The sequence below is a fragment of the Clarias gariepinus genome, chromosome 11 (assembly GCF_024256425.1).
Source record: "Clarias gariepinus isolate MV-2021 ecotype Netherlands chromosome 11, CGAR_prim_01v2, whole genome shotgun sequence".
Classification (NCBI taxonomy): domain Eukaryota; kingdom Metazoa; phylum Chordata; class Actinopteri; order Siluriformes; family Clariidae; genus Clarias; species Clarias gariepinus.
Window position 1 is genome coordinate 13,504,339 of NC_071110.1, and position 22,431 is coordinate 13,526,769.

At 38.2% G+C, this 22,431-nt stretch overlaps 1 protein-coding gene across 1 annotated transcript in view; it reads left to right on the plus strand.

Moving 5' to 3' along the window:
• Positions 1–22,431, plus strand: part of LOC128532596 (LHFPL tetraspan subfamily member 6 protein) — a 53,764-nt gene that overhangs the window by 29,094 nt on the left and 2,239 nt on the right. Inside the window, exon 3 of the mRNA XM_053506652.1 lies at positions 18,829–18,927. Within this exon, the coding sequence (XP_053362627.1) occupies positions 18,829–18,927 (99 nt within the window). The remainder of the gene's footprint in view (positions 1–18,828; positions 18,928–22,431) is intronic.

Genomic DNA, 22,431 nt, shown 5'->3' on the forward strand with positions numbered 1-22,431 from the left:
AAGTCCCATAAATACACTCCTTAACCTTATGAAAAGCCTTTTCAGAAGAGTTGAAGCTGTTATATCTGGGCCAACATCATATTAAGCCCAATGGATTGAAATTTGTTTGTTACTTAAGTTCACATGCATGTGAAGGCAGATGAGCAAATACATTTAGCAATATAGTGTAAGAATCATTAAGTATTATGAAAAAGGGTGTTATATGATTCTATCTGAAAATTCACTTTTTTTACCTAGGTGAGACACTTTTCAGCACTAATGCCATGTTAAAAGCAACCAAAAAAAAAACACCATGCCTCACGAATGCTGGCATTGTGCATTGGCTGAGTTAAATTGCTGTTTTTACATACAGTACAGTGTGACTGATTTTAGAGCAAGTGTAAAAATGTTCATGACTTCTAACAGCTCCTGTCACCACCAATGGCAGCTCAAGTTATTCTGCTGTCTGGCTGCCCTGTGCTCAAATCCTATAGGCTTGTTTCATGAATACATATTGTTACTTAGTATCTTGATACAATCTAATAATGTTGTAGAGGAAAAAAAGAAAAAGAGAGAAAATATATTACAGCATGTCACACACAACAGGAATCGGGCAGCATCCAATCTCCTCTGGTAGATTTATGATTGTCTGACTGGATGGAGATTGAATGTGGAATTGGGGTGGTCTTAAACATTGCTCTGTGCCTTTTATCAAAGGCTGGCATCTTTGGATGAAAGGGCTCGTATTTCACAGTGTAAAAGCGTTTCATTACTGGAGTTTGGTCAGGACTAGGGCAAGGCAAAAACCTGTGAGAATCAATTAAGCCATCAGGGTGGGGACAGTAATAAGAGTTGTAATAGGCAGTCCGGATCTCATGGGGAAATGCACTCTATTCATCACCATGCTGGATTGGTTGTATTTATCACTGGCACAATAAAGACAGCTTATTGGATTGATTCCAAGTACCATCTTAGATCAAGAAACAAGGGCCAAAGCATGTATAATTGAAGGAGTAACATTGTTTTTTTTTTTTTTGATAGGGTGCCAGTTCAATGAATCCTACTTTTGGTCTTTAAATCCACTTTTGCTTGCTATTTTGGCATCGCAATAATGGATTATCCTTGAATAAGGTGAAAACAAACTCATTAAAAAGGGGATTGAATGTGGAAATCTGGGTTTTTGCCTGAAAACAGAAAGCGATATTGCAATGTTGGATCTTAACCCATTTGGCAAAAGCGTCATTTTTCTAGTGTTTGGAAAGTATCAGAGGACCCTGAGGGGGAATGAAGAATAACAGAGAGAAAAGGGAGAGGAGAGAGTAGAAGTAGAAACAGCAAGAACCCCTTTGGTATTACTGCATCCCATCCCAGGTTGCTCCATCTGGTGATGTTGCGGGAGCCAACGCCTATAGGGGTGTCAGCCGTATGGTGACAGGAAGCTATTGCAGGCCTAGAATACAGCCACTATGGATGGAAAAAAGCCCTGAAATAAACAAGTCGTGTCTCTACCCAGTGAATGATGCATGGAGCAGCCATCAATGGTGACCTTCTCAAGCAAATTAGTGAGATCATAACATTTCATTTAGGCGCTTGTGTCAGAAGTAAGACACCTACATATCAGTGTAATGGGGTCTTGGCATTTGTAAAAGCTTCTCTGGAAGGAACATCTTGATGAAAGTCATTGATAAGATTTTTCCTTTTCTTCCTGTGTCCCACAATTCGGTTTGTTGAGCACTTTTTAGACCTTTCAATGTCTTTGCATTGTGTTAAATAATGGAACTCTGCTATAACTCTGGTGGTTGAAGAGCAGTTAATTTTGTAGAGCAAAACTATTAATATGATGAATTAATGAAGGTGAAGTAGGAGCCATCAAGCATCTTATTTTGTAGGTGACCTTTGACTAGGACATCACTGCCATCTGGCCACACATGGGCATCTCTAATCCCTCTACCACATCCTTCACAGTAATTGGTATCTACAGCTTGGCATCATCCCCAAAACATGAAATAAACTTCTCTCTCTCTCTCTCTCTCTCTCTCTCTCTCTCTCTCTCTCTCTCTCTCTTTAAGTTATTATTGGAACATTGGAAAGATCTGTTCACTTCTTTACCCACCCTGCTGTCCATGAGCATAAATACTGTACAGAGCGCTATCGTACAGGATCCATGTCAATTTGGTAGCTAGATAAATTTTTAAACACTCAGGTCATTAAAAAAAATATTGACTTATTGATTCAAAAATTATTTGTAATATCAAGGTTTTTAAAATGTCAGTGCTTATTTAAAGTGTTTCAGTATTTTGTTATAGCTAATTTCTGTCTGAATTACAATCCCATTACCGGAAGTATGCTAGCTTACATATAATTAGCTATAAAACAAAATACAAATCACAAATACAAAAACACTGTGTAAAACATACTGATTTATTGTTGAAAGCATAATTCTCAGACAAGACTATAACAGAAACCAACACACCATTATTTTTGACAGCATGGGAACCATGACATGAGGGGTGAAGCTGTGACACTGGCTAACTAGCATACAATAATTGTAGCCATGGTCCAGTTTCCCACACTAGCTCTCTTCTATTTGGACAGTTAGAACAAAGTCATGGGAAATACTGACACAACATTAGCTTACATAGCTTACTTTGATTCATTGCTGGAGTAAAATCCAAATTCTTTGCTAGTTTATAACTTTCCTGTTGCATAAGCTGTAGCTAGCTCATTCAGCAGCCAGTTTCATCTTATTTATCATTGACAGATACTTATTAAGGTACATTAAAGCACACATGTCAGCTTCTTTTCATTTCTTTAGCTGCTGTTGTTGTTTTAGCACTGGATTTTGCACACTTAGCATTTCCAAATAGTAAATATGGAGGCATATCCGTGACCTGACTGACATGTAAAGGCGTGTAAACACAAATGAATACCTCATAATGAAGCCGTGTTCGCTCAATTGAAAAGATATAAGGAGGCCTCCTCATTAGCCATGTCTTCTTAGAAAAGGCTTAATGGGCCACTGCTTTGTTTCTGATGAGCTTGCATTGCATGCCCACAGAGAGTGGCTTGGATTTGTTTGTTTACTTATTTCTCAGCCCGTTTTTTAATGGACACCATGCCTTTTTTTCTCTGAGAGAGATGCTCATTCCCTGCTGTGAGAAATCCTATTTTAGTATTAGCTAAACAACAGAAAGCAGGATGGGGCCCCTGGCAAAGAATCAGGAATCCAGGGGAAGAGAAACCACAGAATGGTGATGGGTTCTCGTACCGTGGAGGCCTATTCCCCATCACTGCTGACCTTGGAGGATGGTCGTGGTCCACTTCTGCTGAAAACTTTATCTGGTGTTTGTTTTTGAGTATTTGCTGGCAGACCTGCTAAGATTTGTAAAGACTTGGCTTTTTTGTGTTTGTATTTATCCTTGGCAGGTGTGCCTAATCTGCCTCTCTAGCCTGAAACACACAAAATCCCTCGTGCTTCACACCTTATTTTAATGTTCATCTGTTTTCCACTGCGTCTGCGGAAACCATTCAAAGACTCCCCTGTCTGCGGTTCTGCCTGTAAGGGGTTGCGCTAAATGATCAAAGAACTTTTCTCCTCCTGTTAGAAGATCACAAAAAGTAAAGCTTCAAAAATGGACTGTAATATCTCAGGTTTTCTCGCTGCTCACGTAGCTCATTGGTCGGTAGTTTTTCGCTCGTGAGCCATCTTTCCATCTCTTTCAGTACAGTAATCTGAGACTTTTTAGCTTCAACTCCTGCTGAAATCAATTTTGCCTTAGCCACTCATCACAGGAAGACGGGGCAGTATCAAAGTGAATTGGACTCATAAACACATTTGATGTGAAATAGATCTCATTGTCTTCACTGCACAAGGAACTGAAGCTCTCGTTTCAAGTGAGTTTTATCACAAGGTTAGACTGGGATCTCATTCCTTCCTCTTAAATACATTCCCCGCTAGATAGGATGCTTAAGAAGGAAAAGCTTCCTGAGCATGCTTTTGTGATTTATCGGTGTGAGGCGCACATGTGGAAAAGGATTTTTTTTTTCATGGACAATATCATTAACTAGGCTCAAGTGTGTAAGCGTGTCTTATAAGAGGGTGATGCATGGCCACCCGTTCTCATGGCATTACTTATGATCCATTAAAGCTCTCAGTGGGAGTTTTCAACAAGGTGTCCCTTCATCTCTAGCTGCTTATTCGTCTCCACATTGATTTTAGGTGGGAGGTCTGCAGCAGAAGAGATAGAGGGGTAGATAAAGCAAATTACAAATACGAATTTCACTTATTATTTTTATGACTTACATCTAAAAGCAATTTATATGGGTGTAGATAGCTTGTCAGGAGTTGATGGATCACTGGATGGGACTCTCAGGAATTGAATAATGCGTGTAGAGAGCCTGTGGTTATGTGTATGAATTAGTTTTGCAATTTTATATGCAATAAATCAAATTTCGTGTTGTCTTTTTTTTTGTAAACAATTAAAGGTAGCAATCGTGGAAACACAAATAATGTGCCTTATCTGTAGAAAATCTTTAATTTCATAACATCAAGATAAATTTTTCTTTAGTCTTATCAAGATGCCTATAAGGTACAAGATTGTAAACATGGTTATAGAAAGGGAAAGGGAAAGGACTCTACACACTCACCTTTTTATGAATCCACTATAGTGCATTGATCGTGAGAACACTGATGAAGCTGCATAGGACACACTGACATTGAGTTTCAGGAATGGCTGTGTGGGGGATATGTGAGTGTGTGGAGGGGGATATGTGTGTGTGTGTGTGTGTGTGTGTGTGTGTGTGTGTGGGTAGGCAGCTCTTATTGTTCTCACTCATGTGAAAGGGGGTGATCTTGGACATTCCCAGCTTGTGTGTGTGTGTGTGCGTTGTAGGGCTTGGGGCTGTGTGCCCTCAAAGATTTTATGCATGTGCTAATGAAGGCATGGAATATTGATGAGTGGTCTGGGAAAGTTGGGTAGGGGGATTGAAGCAAAAATACACATGCACACACGCACACACAAGCATGCTCACACACACACACACACACACACACACACAAAATATGTGCATATGTAAAAGGAATTCTGCAGTTATTTGAAGCATCCAATATATGTGAAGTCTCACTATATGCACAAGTGCTTAACTCGTCTGGATGAAACAGACCACTGCACTAATCAGCTCAGAAACTAAAGCTCAGATTCCTGCCATACACACACAAGGTCAAAAGTGATGAAAGAGCTACTGCTTCCAGCCACATCGGTCACGCTTTGATTCAAATCCATTTTAACTAGACAGATTTTATGCTATCACCTACTGACTGTGGTCACTAGTTCAGTAAAGCAGAAATAACTGTAAATCTCATATCTCATCAACTTGATAACTGACTCAGCCTGCAAAATGTGCCCACACAAAGATCTCATCAATCCCAAAGCAGTATTTACATTGTCTTTTTAGAGCTGACTTTAGTCTTGTTGGCAAATATTCTCACATAATTTATTTTAGTAGATTGAAGTATAAATCACAGTTTCGGTTTGTGGCTGTTCTGATTAAAGCTCCAATCCTGGATTGTGACTTCCAGATAAAATATATGCAAAAACCACTGCACTGCTTCTTCAGTTTGTCCATTATATGAAACAAAAACATCATGTCGCAGAACACTGTGCCTTTTGTGTAATTGTTGCCTAAAGGAAAAAGGCTGAACTGATCGTCTTTACCAAATGATCTAATGCTGGTTGTACATTTTATAAGGAATAAAATGAGTCATGCGAGTGTGAAGCAGTTGTTTTGTAACATCTGGCTTTCAGTTCAGATAAGTCAGGTTAACGTAATTGTATTGAGACTGCAGGCAGTTACTGTTACCTAGGGAGTCTTTTGAGTGGCTTTGGCTCTTGGTATGCTTCTATGTGAATTAATTTCTGCCTTCTTTTTCCTGCCATGATTTTTGGGGAACTAAATTGCATCCAGATGTTTCGTGCACTATTTTCCTGCACATTGTATTGAATTTGATTATTGTTCCAGATGTGGGATGGAGATACCTGAGGTAAGACTCAGTTTTATTTTATAATGTCTCAGAGCCCCTGAAAGGCGGTGAGTAAACTGGCGATGAAACACTTAGATGGAATGTTTATTATTCTCCAACATGATGTAAGAACAGAAGAAATTTACAGCTACAGTTCCTTTCATAAGTGTTCACCCGCCTTGAACTTTTTCCATTTTGTAACGTAACTACCTACAATTGAAATGGGCTATCAGGATTTTTATCATTTGCTTTTACCAATATATGGAATGACCTGTGACACAAAGGTCCATTAAACCAAAAACCAGACATTTTTATGAATTCATACTGTAAGTATTCACCAGCTTGGGTCCATACTGTATGTACAACCAACTTTGGCTGCAATTACAGCATGCAGACTTCTGGAATATGTCTTTATCACCTTCGCACATGGATCCTGATATTCCACCCCACACCTCACACTACACTACAGTACAAATGTGTATTTGTGTCTTAAGTCAGCCAACTTCAAAATGGTTGACTATAACTTTAAACAAAGAGCATTTAATATATGCAAAGAAATTGCTCTATCTTTTGAGAGGCAAAGTCATCAGCTTCTCAGACTGTAGTGGTAGTGAGCTATAAGGAAATTTTAGTTCACATGGATTTTTGTCGCTGTTAAGCTGATGGAGGAACTCTGGGAGGATGTAGCGTAATGGTGCACTGATCACGGCTGAATGCCTTATCAGAGGGGATGTCAGAAGCTGAGCACAGAGTGATATTGAAGAAGATCTACCTTCCAGCATTCTGTAAGGCACAATCTGCTACGGGATTAATTATCTGTTTCGACTGGTGGGCTCAGAGATGTCTACACATCAGCAAAAGGCCACAGGGTTTCTGAGACAAAAGAACAGTCAGTCTCAGTCTGTCTGAACAGTAAGTGACAAAGAAAAACCAAGCAGCATTCTGGACGATCACTTCATACTTATTAGCAGATTTACAGAGCTTTCAAACATTGTGAAACTGGACTTGTAGGTCGTTGGTAATGTTTCATATTGTCTTTTGAGTGTTTGTTGGAGTCTTGGTAAACTTTTTTTCTATTAAATTATTCCATATGGATTTTGCCAGGGTAAAATTGTTGATTAAGTTTGAAAACTGTTCAGAAATGTATGTTTCCGTGAAAGCCTTAAATTTAGAATTTAGATGACAGGAACATGTCACAAATCCATTTGTAGTTGCAGTGGGCTCCAATGCAGCAAGAAATCATGTTTTCTTTGTTTTCGGTTCAAGGCAGGAGCTTTTGTTTCGGTTCTAGGCCTGTCACCGCCCTTTAATTACCGTTAAGTCTTCACCACTTTTGTGCCCCACTTTGTTTTTTTTTTCTTTGTTCTGAAGTTATACTTAATCCATGCTTCTTAATTTTTGACATACTCTCTGGTTAGGCCTATGATCATTTTGTCTACCTGTGCTCCGACTGCAGCTATGGATCTTGAACAAAGAAAAAGCAATGTTGAGTTTTCACCCTTGAGTCATGCCTCATCAAGTTGCACATTACAGAATGATTCTGGAACCCTAAAGATTTATGCTGCCTTTGAAAAAGATTTAAAGCATTTTATGACACCCCCTATATTACCAGGATAGTCTAGACTAACATAAAGATTATTAATCCACTTAATAACCACTGTTGTAATCATAAAGACTATGTGCTTATCCCAGGACCTTTATTTACAATAGCTCATACTGAACAACAGTTTTACCACACTTATAGAGAATGTGTCCCAGAGTTTGGTTCCTCTCAAGGATTCTTACTCATATTGTCTCAAGGAGATTCTCTGTCCCTGCTTTATGGCAATGTCTCCTGTGAAAAGCACGATAGAAATAAAATTTTAATTGAATTTCGATTTTCTTTACAGCTTAAGTGGACATATTGACATTGACAACATGTCAAAGCTTATTAGCCAATCACTAAAGAATTCACCTGAAATTAGTTTTAGAATTCTTAAGAATGTAAAGTTTTGGAACTTTAAATAGCAATATGTTGAATATGCCAATGTTTGATATGTGCACTGGTAAGATTAATGTCTATTTCGACTCGGGACACAAGCACACAGACTTACTTAAAATCTGCATCTCTTAGACCTCCAGCAGCGTAGCTGGTGTACATTATACATTAATCCTGTAAACCAAACTAGCAAACCCTTAGTCTCTGCTTTTTTCGCTGGTAAGGATGGATCCGAATCCAGAGCTCAGCCAAAGTCAGTGCAAGGTGGGAATAATTATGTTTTTGGAGTATAAGCATTTTTCCATCTCTGATTATGCGTTTTCAAACTGCACTGTTTGCTTTATGCTTTCTGCATTAATAATGCATCCAAGAATAAGATTTCCTTAAATTTGTGGTAACTTTCACACTGTTAATATGAACATTATTTATACATGCAGAGCATTTAATCATTCAGAATCGCCAGGATGAAAGTGCATCGCTCCACTGCACACTTGTGAGATTTTCCGTCCAAATCATGGGCAGCTGATGCATTCATTGTAAAAATCCTCACGCATCAAAGAATGCTTACCTCGCTTAATAGCAAAGTCACACACAGACGTTCACACTAAGCTGTCTAAGCTCTGATATGCCTGGGGGTCTTCGCAGCAGTTTAGCAAAGCAGACAGACGTGTATGTATTTTATAAAGGCAACAAATGGTAAAACATGACTATGTTACTCTCCGGTTTCGGTTCATCCTTAACTTATTCTATTCTAATTAAACACAAAAGAAGCATAAGAAATAGTTTTGTTTTATATTCTTTAGAAATATTAGATGAAACCAGTATGATGGCTTTCTCACAGATAAAAGAAGATAGGTATGATGGCAGAATCATGCCTTACAGCTCCAGGGAGCCCGGTTTTGCATGTGATTTCCCTTTTTTGCATGGGTTTTCTCTGGCCTTTTTGGTTTCTTTCTGCCTCCTAAAACATACTGTTGATCTAAATGGTCTCTAGGTGTGAATCGAATGAGTGTGTGAGCATGTGTGCATGATGCCCTGCTAAAGACTGGTGTTCCGTTCAGGCTATATGCCTGACTCATGATATCTAGGTGTCTCTCAGGGGATTTTTTTTAATACTAACCTTAAAGTAATTTCAGATAGTGAACATTGAATCCTTGAAAAAAAAAAATCAGACAATCCGAAGAGAATTTAAATAATGAAACATAAAAGGTTTCCAATGTTAAATCTTTTTTTCATTACTCTAGCGAGTGTTCCCAGTCTCAATCCAATAGTCAATATTCTAATTCCTTATCACACCTTATAAATCAACAAATATGCATCATTTAATTTAGCGGCTGTTAAATTGAGACCTCTGGGATCAATGGGACAAAAGTGGGTCAGGGTGCATGAGGTCAGATGCTGACATGGCAGCTATTGAGACAAGGAACAAATATCAACCTTGTCTCGGAGCCTGGAGATTTCTCCCGTGGGAACTGGACAGGGTACCGTTCAAGTGAAATGACCAGCCGTGTAACGTGTATTGTAAATACTTTTTATTTTTATAAATAAAAGTCAAGCGTCAGGATGTGATTTCTTCATTCTTGCTACTGTAGGTCAAAATGGTGGCTTGGCATTGATCCTTTAAAAATATTAATTGACCATTATTTTATCTCATAACCCAGTAGCCCGCTGCAATCGTGGCTATTTTGGTTTGGATGGCAAGAAGGTTTTCAGTGTAGCCCACAAACGTTCTTGTTTCTTGTTCAAGGGAATGGAGCTGTATTCAGGCATTAATAGGATTCGTGTTAATGTATGGGTTTGCATTTGCCACTTTCTGCTTTTTAGTCAGTGTTTGATGATCATTGTTATCATAATCATGACTTAGAAAAGTGACAAGAAAGTTTTTCATTAATAAAGATGATTTGACTTTGAAATACATTAAAGAAATGTGGCCCGGAAAAACCCCACAGATTTTATAAATGCTTGTTGAAGGCATCGACATTAGAAATTGCAGCTTTGTTCAATAGTGAAAACATGAGCAATCCCGCATGCACAGTGCAACAAGACATTAGGTTTGAGACCAAACAGCTGTGACAACTACTTCTTAGTGAGGGAAAAAAAAAAAACTTAATTTGCACATAAAGCAGTGCACCCATCATGCATAGTGCCCATTGTACACGCCTTTGGGTTCACGTCAGTTGCTCAGGTCAAGTCAGCTTCATCCATAAATGTACTAATAACACCAGTGGATTTTTTTTCCTGATGCCACAGGAATATTCCAGGACTCACATTGTAAAAGAGTAGTTTTGGGAGCCACACGTAAATCGGCATACATTTCACACATGAATTAGCTTCCCACATTGTGTCCCGTAATCAAAGCAAAAGGCAGTCGAAATCTTAAAGTGCAAAAGACAGTCTATGTTTGTCTATGTCATCTAAACCTGTGACATCTTAATATATGGTTGAAACCTGCTTAGTTCGCTTGCCGTTATCTTAATATAATAATAAAAAATAAAAGTATAATAATAATGATAATAATAATAATAATGGCCTATTAGGTAAGTTGTTCCCTTTCACCTGCACATTGCTATACCAGGAACAGTGATGAGATGAGATGAGATGAGATGAGATGAGATGAGATGAGATGCCAGTTCATTGTAAGGCACTATGAACAGACAAACACAGTGTAGTGTATTTTTTTTTTAAACCCACATAAGGTAGATTTGGTGAGAAACTTGCATAGAAACCCACAGGCAGTCCTCTTAGCAGTGCTGCCCACCATGCTACCCTGCCTTCCTGACATCGGCGATGTGCAGCGAAATGATAATCAAATCTGAATGCAGTTAAATGCTGCATGTTCTGTGACTTATTTCAAAAGAAACACATTCCTTTGGATTTGCTTCCACTCTTCCACCTTCTGGTGTCCAATTTTCCCATGAAGGTTTCCCTATGTCTCAAAAACCCATGCTACAGATCCTTTTCTTTGGATTCCCTCACCCTGAAATAAAGCTCCTACAAGAAATCCTCTGATCCTCTTCGAAATCTGAAACATGAAATGTTTGAGGAAAAGCAGGAGGCCAGCTAAGTGCTGTGACACATGAACAAAGGAGATGTGCAGAATATCTAAATCTAAAGAGATTTTGTATGACAGGTCTTTTTTCTTTTGGGTGTTTAAACTAAAAAAAGATACATGCATCCAAAATAATGTCACCAAACTAATACAAACAGAAACATTAAGATCCAGATTGTTCACATGATTTATCATTATAATTTTTTTTAAAGAGTATAAATCAGTTTTAATTATTTCATTTTCCATGCTTCTAACCTTCTATCCTTCTAAAAACTCTTCTTCTTTCATTCCCACCTCTTCGTCCTCCAAGTCCAAGAATGATGGGACACTCTTTGAAAACTGGTCCCAGACCTATTCATGTCACCCATTCTCCTCTCTCTGAATAACCCAGCCAGCCATTTTCCCCCTCTCTCTCTCTCTCTCTCTCGCTTCACTTTCTCCGCCCATTTGAATGCTAATTGAGAATAGCATTCAAAGCCGAGAGAGCAGGGGACACTGAATTCCAGAAACCCCACAGATGAAACCTGGGAAGAGATGAGTGGCCTCAGAATAGTGACATGGCCTTGCTTTCATAACAAGAAAGAATTTCACATTGTTTGTGTGAACCTTCAATTACTGCACTAGAGCTTACTCACCAAACATTTTAACATAGATAAACATAGAGCAGTCGTTCATCTTTTATATCCTGTGGTGTGCTGGGACATTCTAATTTTACTTTTACTCCGTCAATTATAGTCAGACGTAATGTCTACTGTATATGGCTGAGTTATTAAAAGCTTTTAAACACCGCATGGATGAATACCATTCTATTCTGAGCGGTCAGAAGGTGTTGATTCATTTTCTATAAAAGCACAGCTCTGACTTTATTTTATAATATTATCATATCTGTAATAATGCATGCAAAGTTTTGCATGCTTCATATAAATAGTTACAGAAAAATGGATGAGACTTTTTTTTTTATTTTAGGTTTATATATATTATAAATTTTGCTGTAGCATGAAGGGAATAAAACTTTTAAATATACGAATTCAAATACAGGTCTGTGCAAAAGTCTCGAGCCATTTCTTATTTCCCTATCTTACAGTAAATTAAAATAAATTCATTTATGTGGGTTAAATTAAAGAAATTGGAACAAGTGTTAAATTTAATGTGACAGTTTAGAAATTGCATAAAGATGCAGTTTAAAATTGGTTGTTTATGTAACAACCTCAGCAGCAACCTCATTTCCCCTCTCGTCTATTCCGGACACTCAGCGTTCAGCTTCTAATCACCACCCTGATCATCTGCACTTGTTTCAGGGACTGGGCGAAAATGTCCTTCAGGAAACATGGAGAACTACAGTATTCCTCATAATTACATTTTTAATTTACATAGATTTTTGCACATTGTTGCACATCACCAAGTATTTAAAAATGGCTCAAATAAATAAATAAAAAAATCTGTTTCTCTGTTTATTCTATCTTGCAATGTGTCTCTTTTAAGTGCTAAAGGTTGTAAATGGGTTCCCTGTCTCACCGGAGTTGTTGTTAAACTCTACAGCTTGCTCTGCGTATCTTAAATCTTTAATTACTTGTAAGTATACACTACTCTCCCAGACTGGTCTGAATGAGTAGCTGTAGGATAATCAGTGAGAGACAGTGGTAGCATTAACTGCTGACAAGTGCTCATCAGGGCCCACTCATGGCTGCATATTGAACACTAATGGAGGAAAAAGGATGATTTGGTGATCAAGCAGGTCATACTCTCTGTAAAAGGTAGTGTAGTGTCTGTAAAAGCTCTGAACATTGAGGATATGTTAATGGGGGTCATTGGGACTATTCGAATGAAGAGGTATGCTTTGCCAGACGGGTTCAATGTCTGGTTACAATGCCAAGATTTTTTTGACAGCAAGATGAATGGTGTATTGAAATGATAGTATGTTCAAAGAGGAGATACAATATATCACAATAATGTGCAGATCCGGACAAAGATACATTCTCGATAATGTCAAGGTTCTTCAGGCTAAAAGCATCTTTGTAGGAAGGCATTAATATAGACATACATTGTAATCACACAATAATAGTATTAGTGAGTCAATGGGCAGTAGTGGTTTAGGAGGTTGAGAATCTGGGTTACTGATCGGGGGGTCGGGGTTTCGAGCCTCTGTTGGGGCCTAGGGCAAGACCCTGAACCCTACACCCCATACAACCCAGCCATTGTATGCAGTGCTGATCCCCAAATCGTTCGGAAAATGGGAGGAGTCTGGAATAAAAGCTGTGCCAGATCCGGTTTGGCGACCACTAGGATGAAAGGGACATAGCCCAAGGAAAAAAAATAATTAGTGAGTCACAGAAAACAAATCGAGCATCTCAGCATATTTAATACACAGCCAGTAGCTACTCACCTTGTTTGCATATTTCCAATTTAATCGGTTAAACCTCTAAGGCACTTTGTCGTCAAATTGTGTAGAAGCCATTGTGTTTCCTATTATTGTTTTTGCAGTAAAGAAAAAATGAGGTTTCTTTTACCAGCACTTTGTGTAAAACATTGAGTTGTAAATCATTTACTGAAGTTGCAGGCTGTGGGTTTGTAGTGGCCCTAACCAATTTTATTTCCCCTAATTGAAGACATGAACACAGATGATGCACCTCTTCACAGTTGTCAAAAGCTCTCAATTTTATCTCATTACCACTTGTTCACGGTGCTGCTTAGGGTTTTTATAACTGTTTTTTCGGGGGTAATTGCAGATCTCAGTGATGATGATCTCGGTTGCAAATTCATTTGAACCGTATGAATTTATTACAATTCGCAGGCAGACTTCTACAGTAAATAAAGCTTCTATTCAGATCATTTCCTTAGAGGTAAACACTCAGCTGTAGGGCTCTACAGTGCATGGTTCTCCAGAGAGGCTACCGAAGAAATCTTAAGTGCTCTAGAAAATAAAAGATGAATTACACTGTACCATTTCTAAATGTGTAAGCATGCTAAGATAATTCATTCACATTTCCAGTGCGTGCTTAAAGGAAAAACATCTGTCATAGGGTTTTAGCAGGACAAAACTGGAAAAGATGTGCTAAATTGAAAATATTCTTTAGAGCATTGTCATCTAAAAAAATCTTCCCTGTTACTTAAAGAGCCAATATTATGATGGATACATTTTAGCCATTGCTGTTTTGTAATAAGTTAAAGAATGATGTGATTTTTTAAATGTCTATATTATAATTCTTGATGCTTGGGCATATATAGATTTTAATATTAGAATAGAATAGAATTGAATAGAATAGAATAGTCTTTATTCACATTGCAACAAGTACAACGAAATTAAAAGTGTGATCCCTTGATGCAAAACACAAAAAAAAGGGGAAAAAATTATACTGATTAATACTGATTATATTATGTAATAATAATTATTAATTAAGTTTAAATTGTTGATTCTGCACTAACCAAAATTGTTAAGGACCTAGGAAGTGAAAGGTACTTTTAACAAACAGTTTTTCTGTTGAAAAAAGAACAATTATTTTAAAAAGTGTGTTAGATACAGTAAGTCTGGCTTGGTTGGAATGCATATGGTCCATTATTTGGTTATCATTTAACCATTCAACCCTACTACCACTTGAAAAAAGATATTCAATTTGTCATCTCATCATCTATACCGCTTTATCCTGTATAAAGGATCACAAAGGGCCTGGAGCCTATCCCAGGAGACTTAGGGCATGAAATTGGGTCCATCCTAGATGGGTTGCCACGCACACTAAATTTGTCAATTTGGGAACACCAATTAGCCAAATCTGTATGTCTTTCCACTGTTGGAGGAAACCCTACAAGCTCTGAGAAAACATGCAAACCTCATGCACACAGACCTGAGGCAGAAATCGAACCCTGACCCTGAAGGTGCAAGGCGAGAGCGCTAACCACCATAAATGTTGTTATACATGATATATAACTATGAGTGCATTTACATTTAAACTTTTGTTTTCATTCAAACTGTAATCATCTTCCTTCTAAGTAGGGTGAATATAGAGGAGTGTGTCGAACATGTTTGCATTCAGCATCTAGGACACCAAGTTCCATGTTGAAGAGAGCAATAATTAATATTTCTGTGATCTGAGCATCTGACTACTTTGTTGCATTAAAGAACTCCAGCTGGAATTGATGGCTCCCTTCCAGACCTACTTGATGTACTGTGATCTAGTCATTAAATCCCTCGCCCTTCTCGCCTCAATATGAAGCAGTGCTCAGTGGAAATAGGAGTAAAAAGAGTAAAGACTAATAAACCCGTGTCAGTCTCCTTGGTGCCCGTCAATTCTGACGCATCTGTCCCTAACAGCCACTGAATATATTTATCACTATAGACAACTTCCAAAATAGCTTGTACAATGTGGAAACACATTAAGAGGGATGCCTCTAAGCTCAAGCTGTCGTTCACAAGTCTGCCCCCTTGGCATCTTGGCATGAAGACCATATCTGCATTTGCCATTTCCATTCTTAGTAATCCTCACCCACCCTCTTCACCGCCCAAGCTCAGGCTCTCAATATCCCACATAGGGAGTGTGGAGGATGAGATTAAACATGCAAAATGCCTAATGAAGAGCAAGGGAAAGAGCAAGGAGAAGAGGCCACATGGTGAAAAACAGTCTGCTACTCATGCCATATGTGGTTGGCATTGGATCATGATATAGCGCATACAGATACCAATAAAATTTGGATATGTTACATCGGTGTCCCTGAAGCAGTCACGCCCAGCTTGTTTTAGTGTTTGTCCTGAGCCACCTGTTCATCAAGTTGCCCACGGAGAGATATTTATTTGGAAGAATGTTGTTGATCTCTCCAGTACCGTTCTAGAATTTTTGTAGAGTTTGTGCCAAAGTGCAATGTAGCTGTTCTGGATGTTCAGGGTTGCTGTGATCACATTACTAACACACTATAGTTGATGTTTTTGGCAATTTGTCACTCATTAGATATTAGGAAAAGAACCTACATGACCTGGGTTTCCAGATTTTAATATAATTCTTCTAATGTGTGCAGGATGTCCAATTAAGTCATGAGGGTAAGCCCAAAGTATCCCAGGTTAGTGGGGAAAATACAAGCCTGGATTAGTTGCCCAGTGTTAAGAAAGTTCAATAGGTGAATAGGTCTTCATATTATTTTGTAATACTGATAGAAACATGACGGTGGCTCAATGGTTAGCACTGTCGGCTTGCACCTTCGGTCGGGTTCGATTTCTGCCTGGGGTCTGTGTGCATGGAGTGTGCATGTTTTCCCCGTGCTTAGTGGGTTTCCTCCAGGTACTCCGGTTTCCTCACACAGTCCAAATACATGCAGATTAGGCTAACTGGCATTCCCAAATGGCCCATAGTGTGTGTGCCCTGCGATGGATTGGCACCCTGTCCAGGGTGTACCCTGCCTTGTGCAGTTGCGTAATTCCATATTCTCTGTATATAAAATAAATAAATAAATAAATAAATAAATAAAAAGCCTTTATTTTTGTTCCAGCCTCAGATGAGATTTGTAGTGGACCTCATTATGTTTTCATGTTAGGAATTTGTGTGTGCAGGAACATCAACATCCAACAGCTGCCACTAGACGGGTCCTGTGCTTGTTGGAGCTGATAACATGCTTAGCTAAATGTTTGATGAATAGAGCATGCGGATAAAGAGAGAAAGAGAAAAGAGAGAACAGAAAAGAGGAAGATGAAAGAGTAACGCTGTACTTTGGTTGAATGATCGCTGGCGACTGGAACCACCTGCTTCCTTCATTCTCTGTAATCCAGCTGTTTATAATAAGGGAATTGAATAGAAAAGGAGTGTATTTCATAACATATCCATTAGATATATTACTGTCAACTGTTCTCTGATTGTCTTTGTGTTTATTATTTCTGGGTGTGGATTATGTACGAGTGCTTTGGAGGCAGTTAGGGCTTGAGGACAAGTACAAACTTGTGATTATTTGTGCTGACTTTTTTCATCCGAACAATAACTGACTTTACAGTTGGGTTCCAAATCTGATGGTTATTAAATAAAATCGAGAAAAGTATTTATATTTAAGTCCATCTAAACGGTTGTTACACTTTGGACAGACATGAGATTTAACATGATAAAATATAAAGAATGTGCACTTTTGCCAAAGCTACAGTATGAAAGGAAGAAAAGCTTTCCGGCTTTTGCCTTTGTTTTTCAACACCGCAGGACATTTCGAGCCGATTACACGCCTCTTTATCTGCTGACTTTACTCATGACTTGAAAGAGAATTCACGAGTTTGTTTAAAATTCGGGATAAATCGACCTCGTTCTCAATTTGGCTTCGCAGTTATGCACTCTCTTAGTTGTTATGGCAGCTCATATAAACTCTACAGTATATCAATTTTCTACTGCGTAATTTTTAATACTGACCGACAAAGAATCCCAGAAGCACTTTTGATGCAGCATATTTTAGGTCTCATCTTGTGCGGTAGAAACCCACCCACCCACACACACACCCATCCACACTACAGTAGGACAGTGAGTCAAGAGGAAGGGACGTGAGAAGCTGAATGTGCATAATTCCATATTCATATGAATAGACAACCTTATAAATGATACTTTTAGTTAGAATTGCTTAGTTTTTGTAAGACAACTTTTTTGTAATGTGAGACAAAAAAAATGAAACACAAATCAGGTCAAAGAGAGCAGTTAGCGGTGCACTGGAATTTTGGATTTTGTGGGTTTATTCGTCATTCCAGGAATTCTCTTGATCATCCGCAACAAGTATCAAAATGTTTCATTAAAGTCTAATTATGAAATTCTCCCTCCAGTGCATTACCGTGAAAAAGGGAACCGAGACCGGTGGGTTTTGAGCCCTTTATTAGGTGTAAATAAATGCTAACCCCAGCGAACAACATGTTCACCCAGCCTCTCCGCACACCGGTGAATCCGAGGATCCTTTTCATTCCGGTTATATCCTGCTGTGAACCCTTCTGTGCAGCCTTTTAACAATTCTTCTTCCCACGTTCCCTGTAGTCCATATTTAAGTAAGAAGGCTGTCGAGTGTTGATATGCTCTTTAGTGTAGGGTGGCTTGAATGAAATGTATCTGCCTTTCCTCATTTCTGAGGCGTATGATAGACTTGTGTGGGGATTGATTTATTCCTCTTATCTCTCACTGCCCCTCCATGCAGAAGGGTTATAGACGGATGGGCCTCTAGCCGTCTCCGTCTTCGTCTTTCTCTCTCTGTCTCCAAGAGAAACTGGCCCAAAACTGATAGGCGAGCAAGAGGCAAATTGGAAGGGATTAACCTCGTGTGACAGCAAAGCCCCTCAGCCGGCACGCCGAGGGCTAATATCCATCCAGAGCTGACCTTGCAGCTCGGTGCTAAGACCCGGTGAATAGTAAAATGCAAAGAGCAGCAAGAATGGTCTTGTGACGCCGGAGATGAGACTACAACAGGGACTGGGGGTTCAAATGAGGTCTTTTCGCCTTCTTTCAATATCACTTACTGCCACAAAGCAGCTTATGCAGCCACCACATTATACATTCAAAGTGACGGCAGACTTCATCTTCATGCCTAGACTACAGAAAAGCATTGCTGTAGATTGTCTAGCTCTCCTCTAATATGCGTCTTTTGTCGTGGTCAGTATATCAGTAGTGATATTGTGGTTTTTTTCCCCCTATTTATGCATCTACTGTACAGACAGTAGAAGACTCTTGTTTCTTATTTATCACATAGACTTTAAAAGCGGAGTAAGTTTCAGTAACATTAAATAGGGGGTGACGAGATACAGTAATTAACATTATATTTACTTTAAAACAAAACAAAACACTTAACTGTATTTGTGTCTTTTCTCTGCAGGTCTTCTCATTGGGTCGGGATGCGCCCTGTACCCCCTCGGCTGGGACAGTGAGGAGGTCAAACAGACATGTGACAACCGCTCAGCCCAGTTTGTACTGGGTAAGTCGAACTATATCCTTTGACAGGCAAATTCATTAATCTCAGACACAGCACTGTCTTCATGCTAGAGTGATGCCATGACAAATCCTTTTTCATTACTACTGCTATCTGCACTTGTCAGATGCGAGCTTATACAGAATTTTGTCAAGAGGTTCAGTAATGTATTTCACAGAATTTAGGATGCAGTGTTGCAAATATAATGTTCCTGCGATGCTCTGACACCATGGTGTACGAGAAAGTGTTATACCTAACCATGTAGTCAAGTCCAAATCAAATGGTTGCATTAAATGTTGAATGCTGAGGTCTGATCATCTGACTGCTTTTGAAGGAAGCGTACAGTTTTCATTTAAAGTAATCCTGTATGCCTTTTGGACAAAAATTGTGGAAGAAATTTTTTTCTTTCCTTATTATAAATAGCTGATCTAGCTGATAACTATACTTTATTCTTTATAGACTATTAACATGTATTTTTTTAGCTTTTGACTATTTATTCTACAGTATGTATATATTTTGATTTTTTTCATTCTGGCATGTACTACTTCAAAGTATGCTTCAAACGTATTTCTGTATTGTACCTTTATAACTAACAGACAAACCATGGCATTAGTGCTAAAAAGTGTCCCACCTCTGTGAAATTTCAGACAGGTTCATATGACAACATTTTTCATAACACCAAATGCTTCTTATCTTCCGATCCATCCTCAAGAGATAAGAAGCTATAAGCTTAGGTCCATACACGTTTTTGGTAAATATGCATACACATACATATACTTATTTTTATAAGATAAAAAGAAACATTTATTGCTAAACACAATTTCATGCCCTTCCATGTAGTGTCTGTAACTTTTTCCAATCTTTCAATGATCTCAATTGATAAAACTTGGCCAATTTAGATTTCTAAGGTTTCTTAGGTTTATATCTTTATAAAAAGATATAAACCTGAAAATGTGTGTCATTCTAAATTGCAAAATTGTTAAGATATTGAAACATGAATTTGACATGGTTACGGACACTACAGATTTTGTGCTCTTTATGCTTTTACAAAAAAACTTTGATCAACAATGTTTTACAGGTCATATGCTTCTAATCATTCTAAGCTTACATTAATTATAGTATTAATACTCGTAAAGAAAAATTAATGATTAGCATTTTTAATTATTATTGTTTGAAACACAACAATATAATGCTGAAAAATTGGCATTTTTTGGGGCACATATAAAACCACCTCTCTAAAACTTTATTTTTTTAGGGAAGAAAAATCGGTCACTTTCATGTTAAATAAACTTCAGAATTAGCTTCTTTGTCACACACATTTTCTGTATTATATGTATAACATTTAAAAATGTACTGTACTGTGTTTTTGGCTCCAATGAAGTGCCTCCTTCTAGGGCACTAAATCATTGGCATCAGCGCATCAAGGCATCTGCCATCTATTTTAGATGCACTCATTTAAATGATGTGCTTCCCAATATTCAGAGTTTTCAGAGCTTCGGAAGTGGCACATACTACAAATGTGGGGTTTTCCCATAATCACAGTGAACACACGGCTCCATCTGAACACACGATGACACTGTGCTCATGTTATCAATATTCATGTTAAAATATCTCAATAAACTGTCTGTAGACAGTTCTGACTGTAACACCCAGGAAAAATCTTACGGCATTAACTCCAAATCTAATGTTCCCTAGTGAAATGGTAGCTAGGTGTTAGCATAGCCATGCTACGATTAGAGCTTCGTGTATATTGCAGCAGACAGAGATCAATTTTTAATTCACCAGTGATGACAGTTCTGGAGTGTGTGTGGAGCTTTTTCATCTCATAGTGGCAAGAGAACATTTTGGAAGCAGAGCTGAGGCAATACGAATGCATATAAAGAATTCTGACATGTTGTGAATAATTTTTTCAATTTATTCGATCCATGTCATGCAATATTAAATGATCCTCTCGTATTGATTGTCCTTTAGGTGATCATGTATCTGTCATGTTCAGAGAAAAGAGCTTCCGCGTGTGAAAAGTTTCAGCATATAATCATCTAAGATGAATGTAATGGCTAGAGGGATGTACTCTACTCTACGTCAGACGACATGTCTTCAGACCATGTGCTCTTTATTTATTTGGTGTTTTTCTCGATTCCACAAAACTTTCTAATGCTCTTAAAACTTCTCAAATCTTCTTAAATCTAAATTCAGTTGTATTCCAGCTAATGATCTGATGTTGGTGAAAAAAGCTAATTCAAATAAAAAGCTCATAGTGTGGTATTATACCTTTAAAAGTCAGGAGGATATTAGCAAAGCTAGCCTTTTTATGCACCAGCGTCCAGGTTGCACGTTTCAGCCTGAAAGTCGTTCCTTTACCTCTTTTTTTTTCAGTACATTTAATGCCATACTAAATAAACTGCAGAAGATATAACAGTTTTGTATATTGTCTCCACTTTGGGCGTTTAAATTATTCTCTCAGGCTCTTTATAACCTAATTTTGAATGCATAAGTGTTTTACAATGTAGTTTACTCACTGTGCATGAATGCCACTGGCAGTCTAACTTAATGCCCCAGTTGGGAATCACTTTCATGCAGGCTTTAAGAAAGGAAGGAAAAAAAACAGCACTTTGGGGAATGTGCAATCCGGCACAGAAATGTGCAATAAGCACCGTGTCAGCAAGTCTTGAATAGGAATTATGGTGTTAAAGCATTCAGTACAATATGTTCCACTTTCCACAAATAAACGCACCATCACTGATTCAAATATGCCACAATTGCTCCATAAGGACAATAGTCTTTTTTCTTTTGGACTGAAACGGATAAGAGCACTAATGTTTGTAGATATGGAGTAAATAAATGCTGTTCTGTACCCTCCTTTTATATTAATTCATTGTATTCATTGGGGGGGGGGTAATTTTGCATGTGAAATAGCCATGTCTGACCTTTAGATGAAGAGCTCTGTTTCGAAAGGTTCCCCTAGCTCGAAATATCCATAGTTCCTTAAAGGAAAGACAAACATTCAGTCAGAATAACACCCTCGTGGGCCGTGATTACAAGAACTACACGCAAAGCACCTACAGAGACAGTATGCTAACTGATTTCTTTTTGTGTTGAAATAAATGTCATTTTTGAGATATGGCACATTATGTACATATCACAAGACAAGCAGAAAACTTTATTGTGTTTCCCATCAAATTATGCACAGGTGGCTAAAAAAGTTTGACTTCTCTCGAAGAGCGATGATCATGTCTGTTTTGTCTTGAGCTATAAGTCTTCTGTAAGAGGTCCCGATGAAAAATAATATCCGTGGAAACAGAAGTTGTTAAAGCCCAGTGTCTGGTTTATTATGCCGTTTGTCAGCATAGAATATATTACAATATTAAAAAGATGTCAGTCGGATGCAAATTCAAGCTCAGATCTTTATTGAGGGAAAATACAAGCGAAACAGTAAACTGTGGAAACAATTATCTTGGACGCTTGCTGTGGCATGAGGCAGACTCATAGAGAGTAGGAAACCATATAACA